The sequence below is a fragment of the Vidua chalybeata genome, chromosome 17, assembly GCF_026979565.1.
Source record: "Vidua chalybeata isolate OUT-0048 chromosome 17, bVidCha1 merged haplotype, whole genome shotgun sequence".
NCBI lineage: Eukaryota > Metazoa > Chordata > Aves > Passeriformes > Viduidae > Vidua > Vidua chalybeata.
Window position 1 is genome coordinate 14717885 of NC_071546.1, and position 11390 is coordinate 14729274.

The window sequence follows — 11390 nt, forward strand, 5'->3', positions numbered from 1 at the left end:
TGGACAACTGGACAGCTGGACACCTGGACAGCTGGACAGCTGGACACCTGGATACCTGGACAGCTGGACAGCTGGACAGCTGGACACCTGGACACCTGGATACCTGGACACCTGGACACCTGGACAGCTGGACAGCTGGACAGTTGGACACCTGGACACCTGGATACCTGGACACCTGGACACCTGGACAGCTGGACACCTGGACACCTGGATACCTGGACAGCTGGACAGCTGGACACCTGGACAGCTGGACAGCTGGACAGCTGGACACCTGGACACCTGGACAGCTGGACAGATGGACACCTGGACACCTGGATACCTGGACACCTGGACACCTGGACAGCTGGACAGCTGGACAGATGGACACCTGGACAACTGGACACCTGGACACCTGGACAGCTGGACAGATGGACAGCTGGACACCCAGCTGACAGGGCCATGCTGGTTTCAAGAACATTCAACAGGAGAGGATATTGCCCCCGCCTTTCTCTCCACAGGGATTTACTGTTCCTGCAGGCTTCCCTGTCTCTTCAGAATGCCCTTAGTGTAGCTGATGCTGGTAAATGGATTTGCCACTTTTCCTAACACATTTCTGGAAGAAATGTTAAACAGGTCATCGTTTTTTGCAGACAAAACATCACTTGAGCTCTTTTCTAATTTCCTCTCTATGTGGCAATTCAGGATGGTATCAATGACTCGGTAAATCTCTCTGCAGCAAGACTAATTATGCCTTTTGGTGAGAAAGCAGCAGTGGAACTGGTTTAGTCTTCCAAAAAACTCTACACTATAATATGCAGGACTAATGTGCCTCAGATGTGAAAAGAATTAATATCAATTATTCTCATGCATATTCATGAGAGGAAGACTGGTTTAGCAATCAAGCTAATAGTTTTTGCTTAATTACATTTAGTTGATTTCATGCTATCTTGGCACATTCCTGATTGAATTTAACCATTAAAAAAAAACCCTCCCACAACTACTCCTGCAAACAGCAACACTTGGAGCTCAGCATCCCCTGTAAATAGTGTCTGAGGCTGAGCAGACTGCTCTGCATGGTGGGAGTCGATCACGAGCAGTCTCTCCCTGGTGCAGGGTAAAATCCCAAAGGCATCTCGAAGAGCTGTTCTCAAGCACTCACCAGTGCTGAGGTGGAAGGCAGGCTTTTTTCCCCTTTTTTTTCTTTTTTTGCTTTTTCTGAGTCCAAACCTCTGTCTGCTTGAAGGCAAGGCAGATGGTGGGGATGGGAGATGCACCCGAGGGGGGCCCAGGCCAGGGGGAAGGTTTGTCCGTGCAGGGGTCGGAGCCCAGCCCCAGCGACAGGCGCCGAGCTGCCGGAGCGCAGGGCTGCAGAGCAGGCGGGTGCTCCGGGCGTGGGGTCTCACCCGGCTCTGTGCCTCTAGCTGTCTTCCAGGGAAGGGCCGGGCCGTGCCGTGCCACACTGCCAACCCCTGTGCTCCGGCAGCAGCATTTGCACGGCACGGAGGCTGGGAATGTGCGAGCAAGGTGAAGGCAGGAGAGTCAGCAGGAGGCTGGGAGGGTTGATGGTTGCGGCAGTGTCGGGGGAGAGCCCGGCTCTGCCTGAGGATGGCAGCAGGGTTTGTCTGCATGGCCGTGCAGGGGGGACAGCTTTGGGTCCGACCAGGGCTGGGGGAGTGGATGTCTCCCAGTAGTGCTGCGTGCTGGGGTTTCATCATCCTGGGCACAAGGCAAGGCCAGGAACAAAACGGGAAACTTCAGCTTCCATGTGCCATTCATTTGTTTTCTTTTTTGATTTCCCCCATGCTAGCAGCAGCAGAAGTAGGGCAGATGCTTCCCTCTCATCCTCTCCTGAGAACTGTCAGTGCACTGATGTCTAAAGGCAGTGTATGTTTTTCAAGTTTGCCTTTTCAGTATATTCATTCATCTATAATTTTCTTCTCCAGTGTACCATTTACATCTGGGCTTTGCTCTGAAAGAAGACTGACACCATTTATCATGTAATGGGGTTTGATAGCTCTCTGACAACTAAACATGTTTTTAAGAGTGTTAAAGAGTTTACAGCCAGCTCTGCCTGAAGGCGACTTTCTGCCCACCATACCTCAGTCAGCAGCAGCTGTAGCTGCAGCTCTCTGGGCCTGTAGGCAAAGGAAGCATTGACACAGAATCAGCAGCAGTATCCTCTTTAAACTAAATAGACTTACTCTCTCAACAGATAAACTTATTACAGCTGTAATTGAAATCAAATAATTAAACATTATTCAATCTTGGCTTTTCCAGGCAAATGTCAAAACTGAGATCTCATATGTTTCCAAAGCAAACCAGAAGTGACTTTATCTTGATTCTGGCTGTATGGATGTTATGCTGTGCAGTAGTGCCTGCAGAGGAGTGTAGGGGTTTGCCTTCCTTTGGGCTGTGTGCTCCGTGCCCGGGGCACTGCAGGGAGCTCAGCTGTGTGTGCAGGGGCCCCTCCAGAGCACAGAGCTCCTGGAGCAGAGGCTTCCCAAGGACCCCGTGGGGACAGTGCCTCCAAGTGGCATGCAAAGTGCCAGGTCAGGGAAAACTCCTAAGCAGAGGTTTATACTCCACAGGAACCAGCAGGACTTAAGGGGTTTGGAGATTCAAGGTCTTACATTACATCTCAACATCCTTCCACGTGAAACAAAAAGTGGATTAAAGGTTCTCTGTACTTCCCGTGTACTATCCCCCACTTTGGCTCAACTTGCCATGATGCAAGAAGCGTTACCCTTCATTATGGCTTCAGCATTTTCTAGAAAAGATATCCTGCAAGCCCAGTGGTCAGAATCTTGACATCAGAAGTGACTGTGTTCTGCAAACTCTTTCAGTTTATGAATAAATAGGCATTTTCTAGTGAAGAGATGTTTCCTAAAACAAGTGCCTGTCAATAAATACCACAGACATGTATAGCTGCTGTGAGCAGGAGATGTTATTCCTGTGCAGAATCAAGTAGGGAGGAGATTAAGGAACTCTCCATCTGTTTCTGCACTGTGCAGCACGTGGGATATTGCTCAAAATACACTGTGCTCTGTTTCTCAGAGCCTGGGGAGACAGAGGCTGGCACAGGCATGGCAGGATGGAGCTGGACAGTCTGACTCAAAGTGTATTGTAGCTTGGGAAAGCAGAGGGGCTGCAGGAAAAATCCCTTGGTAAATGGAGCACATGAATGAAACCTGGTCCTGATGCCAGATTTATTCTGCAGGCCTTGATGGAGCTAAAAAAGCACATTAGACAAAACCATTATTGAACTTCTTGATTACATAACAATTTCCTCATCGTATTTCCAAGAATATCGAATCTATATTCAAACACCCTCCTACTCTCTCCCACACACCACCCCTTCTCCTTGCTATATCAGCTTCATTACCAAGTATGAAGACAGAAAAAGTATAGGGCATGTTGCCACGAGCAGAGAGATCTCAGATGCTTACCCTGAGATTTTAGAGCCATCTATGGGATTGGGACAGCCAGTTCTCATAAATTTTAATGGCCTTGAAAGTCTCCTGTCTTATGCCTTTATCTCTGTTAGGGTTTTTAGCAGTGCAAAGAAAACAACCAAGCAATAAATATCACCAAACCTCAATGCTGGGTTTGTCCCTGCTGCCTAAAACTCCCCACTCTGTGCCACCTGTGGGGTGAACACAAACTGCTCCTGCAGAGAGACAGATGGAAACTCCTGAGCTGCTGCCTGCCCTCTTCGCCAGGGAGGAGCACAGACCTGGCCATCACAAAGGAGGAATCTCTGGGGCCACTCTCACCCAGGGCAGGTGGTTAACTCCTGAGAGGTGCCAGGTAGAGGTGGCCTGCCTAGTTTTGGGGGGGCATTTTGGAGGAGGTGGGGATTAAAGGCTTGCCAGCATGGCACATCCATCTTGCCTCAGGAAACAGCAGTTGCACAAACTGGCTACACTTGCTCCCAAAATCAGCTTGCTTGTCTCATTTGCATGTGTAATAACCAGCATGTGTGTACAATCATGCTAATCACAACTGCTTTAAATTCATCCAAAACCCTGCCCTGCATGTTCTTGGGTTATTTAGCTTCCACAAAGGAGCCATAGCAGCAATCCAGAGATTCACTCCACCAAAGCCTTTGTGAAACAGCTGATTGAGTGGAGGAGAAGTTTTTTCCTGAAATCCTGCCCATGCTGAGACTTGTACCACAAGCCAGGGCCATCATTAGGGCTCCTTCCAATACTTTCTGCAAGCAACCTGGTAAAGTACCTGAGGGGATTTTCACAATTTATGGTGTATTGCTACAGGTGAAATGCAAGAGAAAATACAGAGAAGCAAAGAGGAAGGGGACTGCAGAGCTTCTCTCATGCAAGCTATTAGTGGAAATGGTCTGAAAGTTGTGTGGGGAAAATCCAGCCTTACCCCCTGTCAGCTTTACAAGCGGCTGCAGCAGTGTCTGTGCTGCTCTGCTGAGATGCCCACCCAGTCCAGCCTGGCCTGTCGGGCTCCTGTCCTCAGCTGGGGTGCAGCCAGCCTGGGGACACTGGAGAACACTTGTCACAGCTGTGGCTCCACCATGCAGAGACTCCTGCACCTGCCTGTGTCACAAATGTGTCCTCACACCACTCATTTCAGCTATTGGTGACTCCTGATTTATTTCCTCTGCTTCTGAATTTTAGGCTGCAAGCTTTTCCAATTTTAGTTAGGCATTTTTTAGGACATCCAAGTCAGCAGCTCTGGATGCTCCTGCAGGGATGCTGGAGGTGCCTTCCCCGATCCCAAAAAACAGCCCACATATGCCAGCCAGGCCAGCAGCCAGACCTGGGACAGGGACAGCTTGCTCCATAAGTGACATGGACTCACAAAATCTAACAGGCCTCTGGTGCTGAACTTTCCTGTCCCTTCTGCCAGTCCAAGCCTGGGCTCTAGGGACCTTCCTGTGCCTGAGCCTGGTCAGCCTCAGCTCTTTGATTGCCCATCCAAAGTTCTCACGAGCACAAGGCCATGTTTAATGACTTTTAAGGAATCGTGGAGATCAGTGCCACAGGAGAAGGCTGTGTCCCATGCTTCCTTCCATTTCATGCAGCTGTGAGCAGCTGGAGAAGCAGCGAAATTTGGGGTCAGTGCTCTGGAACAGGGACCACAGGTGCTTTTTTACAGTGACTGGAAAAAAGATTTCCAGTTCTGTAAGAGCTGGAGGGATTGTTTCTGCTCAAGTGAAAATTGGTCCCATTGGCTTTTCTTGTTGAAGGGAAGTGAACCTGGAATAGTAAAGGGAGGAGGAAAGGCCAGGGATGGAATGAAAAGGCTGCCTGCGATGCACAACATCCCTAGAGGCACCCCTGGGAGTGTAAACGTCTTCCCTGCAGCTTTCTGTCTCTCATTACTGACAGTGGAAAATACAAGAGCTGCCAAGCTAGAGGTTCAGTACAGCCAAGATGGGAAACCTTATTAGAGAGACAGATGGTGATTTCTATAATCTGAAATCCCAGACTGTAAATACTTTGGGACAGAGCCCTGTGCAACTGAACAGTGCTAAAGCCTGACAGCAGCAGCTGGATCCAGTTTTCTGTGCACAATTGCTCCATGGGTGGCTTTTAGTAGATGGTAGATGCTACCAGGACAAGATATCTCTTACAGAAAGAGAAGGATCTTCTAAACCCTGCTGGAGATACTCCATCTCAATTTTATGTACTTTCCAATTGAAAAGTGCCTTGAATAACTGAGGAAAATCAACTCACATTTAGAAGTTTTTCTTAGCCTAAGAAGATTCTCAAAAATATGGTTGCAGTCGATGAGTAAGGGGGAAAATCTGTCTCTTGGGAGCACAAGTGACATCTTGCTGCAACTTGTGGGAGAAATTATAAATGTCTGTCTCTGTTTATTGCTTAGCTTTGCAGCTAAATCTCCTAAATCAAAATCAAATTTTACCCTTAAATCTCCCAGTTTATTTATTTATATTCATCTGACATTGCCTTGATCTTCAAAGCAGGAAGGTATATCAAAGGAAACAGAAGGTTTGACACCAATTACTGCTGCTGGATGCCATTCACTGCATAAAGATGGAGTGTTAATATTTACACTGAAAGTGAGGGAGATAAAACCCAACAGGTACACACATCTAAGCCTACAAATAAGCCCTTCTGTGTATAGTGGGCAGAGATAAAGCCAAGCAAGCCTAATTGAAATTACCATTGCAAATATCCCAAACACCTTCAGAAATGGTGGATTGTATACAAAGAAGTGACAGCAAAACCACCAAAAGAGCCTTCTAGGAAAGCAAATCAGGCTCTCTGTTTTTCAGGGGTAGTGCCTGGTCTCCAGGAGATGGTCTTTTGAAACAAGCCACCATGAAGAAGTAATTAACGTCTAAATTTCCCCACACTTCACTATGAGACACTTGACTTACATTTTATTCTCTTGAGTTTGAGATGTGTGAGGCCCCCAGTGACTGGGCCTGCCCTGCCTTGGCTGTCTCAGTGTCCAGTTTGGTTTGCTCAGATGCTTGCTCTCTCCTCCAGAAAACTCAAAATGGCTTAGAAAGCTTGGTGAAGTTTTCATGTTTTTCACAACTATCAAGAATTGAATTAGAGATGAGTCATTAAACAAGAGTGTATTATTTGTATGCTTATGTAGTAGAACTGTATGCACATCTCTGTAATTAGCCATCAGCACCCCAAATTACAGCAGTAACCGTTCATTAAATGGAGGACATTGCTCCGATCAAATCATGTATTCACGATTGCATTCCTTCTTGCTTAAATTTCGGGCCTTGTTGGGCACCTAATTAGTAGTTAATCAAAAGCTCCTGCTGCTTCACAGCCCTCCTGGCGTCCTAGCAGTTCCTTACATGTTCCTTGACTGCATGGAGATGAAAGCACAGGAGTCGAGGTAGATGCTTTATCTCCTTTATGCGTCTGCCATAACTAAAACAGCTTCCAAAATACACTCAGCTCAGGATGCATTGGTTATCCAACTTCTGTGTACTGAGCAAAATGGGTCTTGCAACGTGTGAGTGAAAATGCAGCCATGTGTTAACGGCAGCAAGAGACAGCGTGGTGTATTCTGAGATTAACTCACTGTTTTCTCTTTCCTTTCCAGATTTTGGCAATCATTTCCATCATGTTTATTGTACTATCTACAATTGCCTTGTCCCTTAATACACTTCCTGAACTACAAGGCGTGGATGAATTTGGGCAGACCACAGATAACCCCCAGCTGGCCCACGTGGAAGCAGTGTGCATTGCATGGTTTACAATGGAATACCTCCTGCGGTTCCTCTCCTCCCCTAAGAAATGGAAGTTTTTCAAAGGCCCGCTGAATGCTATAGATTTGCTGGCCATCTTACCCTACTATGTTACTATCTTCCTCACAGAATCCAATAAAAGTGTACTTCAGTTCCAAAATGTACGAAGAGTGGTCCAGATATTTCGGATTATGAGGATACTCCGGATTCTAAAACTCGCCCGGCACTCAACGGGTTTACAGTCCTTGGGGTTTACACTGAGGAGGAGTTACAATGAACTTGGATTACTCATCTTGTTTCTGGCTATGGGCATTATGATCTTCTCCAGTTTAGTGTTTTTTGCAGAAAAGGATGAGGATGATACAAAATTCAAGAGCATCCCAGCTTCTTTCTGGTGGGCAACAATCACCATGACAACAGTAGGCTATGGAGACATTTACCCCAAAACTCTTTTGGGTAAGATAGTAGGAGGACTGTGCTGCATTGCTGGTGTGCTGGTGATAGCTCTTCCCATCCCAATTATTGTCAATAACTTCTCTGAGTTTTACAAAGAGCAGAAGAGGCAGGAGAAAGCCATTAAGCGCAGGGAAGCTCTTGAAAGAGCAAAAAGAAATGGCAGTATTGTTTCCATGAACATGAAGGATGCATTTGCCCGTAGCATAGAACTCATGGACATTGTGGTTGAAAAGAATGGAGAAAGCATAGCCAAAAAGGATAAAGTCCAGGACAATCATTTATCTCCAAGCAAATGGAAATGGACCAAGAGAACACTCTCTGAAACTAGTTCTAGTAAATCTTTTGAAACTAAGGAACAAGGATCCCCAGAAAAAGCCAGGTCATCTTCAAGTCCCCAGCACCTGAATGTCCAACAGCTGGAGGACATGTACAACAAAATGGCAAAGACTCAGTCCCAGCCAAACCTTATCACTAAAGAGTCGAGTCAAGCTGGAAAGCAAAAGGAAGAGCTAGAAATGGAAACCCTTCCTGGCCCCATGGTGCCGCTGCTGGCGACTCGCACTGACGGGATCGTGGACATGAGGAGCATGTCCAGCATCGACAGCTTCATCAGCTGCGCCGCCGAGTTCCCCGACCCCGCGCGGTTCTCGCACAGCCCACTCACCGCCCTGCCCTGCAAGGGGGGCATCAACGTCATCCAGGAGCAGAGCAGGCCGGAGGGGAGCCGTGCCAGGTACGTGGAAATGAACCCCAGCTCTGAAAGCAGCCACCGTTCTGCTTTTTTCATTGAAAGTCCCAAAAGCTCCATAAAGGCCAGTAACGCTTTAAAACTAAGATCTCTGAAAGTCAACTTCATGGAAGAGGACACCAGCACATTAGTACCAGCATCACATGTACTGAGAACATATCCAGACCCTCTCAAGAGCCGGGGAGCTGCTGCTGCTGCCACAGATACTTCCTTACTCTCTGACAGGTCTCTCATGAGCCCAGAGACCTCGATCTACACAACTGCGAGTGCGAGAACCCCCCCAAAGTCGCCAGAGTCCCAGGCAGCCATAGCTTTCAACTTCCACGATGCTGGTATACACAAATACATAGATGCTGACACTGATGATGAAGGTCAGCTGATGTATGACTCAAGTCCGCCTGGAAATGTGAGTCCCAAGTACAATGTTGCAAACAGTGGCTATCTAAAGCAAAAGGACCATGTTTATAGAACAGACAAGAACCATCTAGAAGCTGCAGCTTTACCCACCTCCCCTAAGCTGATAGGGCAGAACTGCATTTACTCTATGGAAGGTATCACTGGAAGAACCCAGGGCAATCAGGAGACTGTCAGACTAGAAAATCACATTTCCCCAGAAGTCCATGTATTACCAGGCAGTGGAGGACATGCTAGCACACATGATCAAAGCATCTGAGGTGGGGTCTGAAAGAACTTATTGAGAGTTTAAAGGAATATCTTCACAGTCAACACAAACAAAAGAGCTTCTGCATGGCATGAACTTGGCTGAAACAAGCCACCTGTTTCTAAAAGTCTGGGGGAGGTCCAGTGTGGGTTTGTGAAAATGTCCTTCACTGAAACAACTCTAAAGACATTGCCCACATCAGTCAAAAAAATGATTGCAAATCATGATCACACATTGATCTCCTTTCATGTTGTCCAGTGAAGCCAATGTGACCAAATATTCATCCATTCCCCTTGAACGCTAGAGCTCCTTTTGGAAATATTAACATCTGATTTGCATTAGTTCCATAAAGGATGCCAAGGCAGCCAGATTTGAACTCTGGAATAAATTGCTGGGGTTGGTATAAAGCTTTCAAAAACACAATGCTCAGTGCTTCAGGGCAGCGGTTCCCCATCTACAGCTTTCTCTGATGGATATTATGTTTAAAGGTAACAGGGAACACTTGCATTATTGGAAAATCCAAGTGAAAAGAATTTGAAACAATGAATGGTCTAGAGAAACCAATTCTTAAAATGCTCTTTGTGTGTTTAACAATTTGATATCCTGTAGGACCTGATGTTTTCTTTTGAAATATTAGCAGGGTGAGTTGCACCACTTGTATCTAATTCCAAACATGCCCTAGGACACAGTGAGACTTGCACTTGCCCTCTGCTAGAAGCCGGTAGCTGCCCCAGGGCCAGCGCGTGGCCCGCGGGAAGGCCGGAGGAGCCATGCAGAAGCGGGACGCCCCGAGGCACCGCGGCCGGAGCCCTGCCCGGGGCTCGCCCCGGCGGCGCTCGCCCTTGCCCGCCCGGCGATGAGCCGCGGCTGCCCTGCCCGAGCCAGGCACTGCCGGGGCCCCGGCGCGGCCGAGCCTCGCCCGGGGCCGGGAGAGGAGCAGGTTGGTCCGAAGCTTTTTGCGCCCAAGCAGCGCAGTGAAAGATATGCAAGTGTTACATAAATATGCAAAAAGAGGGATTCGTTAGTGACCCGTCCCAGGCCTGGCTGTGCTCCCTCTCGCCAGGAGGCCGGGCAGGAGAGGCTCCTGCAGGGCCGTGGCACGAAGCAGCTGCGAGAGGCAGGAGAACCAGGCCTGATGTTTTAATAACATCCAGTCATTTTTAAATGAAACAAGAAAATAAAGAGGAAAGGAAAAAAAAAAAAAAAAAAAAAAAAAAAAAAAAAAAAAGATCTGACCATTTTAATGAACAGAACTAGCAGCCACCAGCCTAGGTTTTTAAAATATTATTGTTTCAATAAAGTTATGTCAAATTGTGTAGGAAATAATTTGTCTTTGGTTTTTAATCTCGGGGTGGGGGGGAAAAGCACTTTATGTTGATTTTTTGTTGTCGTTGTTGCAATGCTGGAGTAGGATAGCAGAGTGTTAACAATCAAGCACTTTAACCAAGCACTACTTTAATTTGTGCCTCTTGTTGTGACTGTGATTTGTTACAAGCCTGTAGCAAGTCACAAGTTGTCCTGTGATAACTGTGATGGTAACCTTTTATGTTGTTCTCTGTTTCTACTGTAAAACTCGGTTGTAAATGACTCCGTCACTGAGCGTTTCCTGAGCTGACCCTGAGGTCCTGCCGGGGTGTGTAGCAATGCGCAGGCAGCGGGTCCGGGGATGAGCTGAGACACGGGACGTGGGAGCAGAGGGGCACACGTGGGAGGGAGACCCCCCGAAGCCACTCGAGTCCACTGCATTTTGTTCCTTCCTATTGTAAAAAACGAGTGTTGGTTAGTCCTGAATGTAGCCGTGTGTCCGTCCCGGCCGTGCAGCACTGTCTGTAACCCGTAATAGTGAATGCAGCATGTACGGACAAAAGCAATAAGCACATTTCTGTTTTAGGAGCTAGCGTGGGCTGTGAGGATGGCTTTGCCCGGCGCCTCCTGGGCACGGAGCCGTGCCCGCGGCGCAGTGGCTCCGCTCCGCTCCGCTCCGCTGGCCCGTCCCGGCCGCGGGCCCGCTCGGAGCCTCCCTGGTGGCCCAGCAGGGCGAGGCCGGCGAGCGGCCGAGCCGGGCCCGGGCCGGGCCGAGGGCAGGGGAGCCCCGGGCGGGGCCGGGCACGGCGTGTGCGAGGCGCCCCGGCGCTCCGAGCGGCGCCCGCCCCGGCCCCGCCGTCCGCAGCCCGGAGCGCCGCTCCGCCGGGCGGCCCCGCCCGGGCAAGCACGGCAGGATTTGGCCATAGCAAATACAAGTGTACTTAGAGGAACCGACGTATTGCTGAGATACTGGCTGAGATCGAGTCGTCACGAAAAAGTGAAAAGTAACTTTCCAGCAGATAAGCTTT

General features: G+C 48.5%; 1 protein-coding gene across 1 annotated transcript in view; it reads left to right on the forward strand.

Moving 5' to 3' along the window:
* The window catches only part of KCNB1 (potassium voltage-gated channel subfamily B member 1), a 104492-nt gene extending 93417 nt beyond the window's left edge, over positions 1-11075 (forward strand). The window contains exon 2 of the mRNA XM_053958848.1: positions 7048-11075. Within this exon, the coding sequence (XP_053814823.1) occupies positions 7048-9069 (2022 nt within the window). The 3' untranslated portion in view covers positions 9070-11075. The remainder of the gene's footprint in view (positions 1-7047) is intronic.
* Positions 11076-11390: the final 315 nt, after the last annotated feature.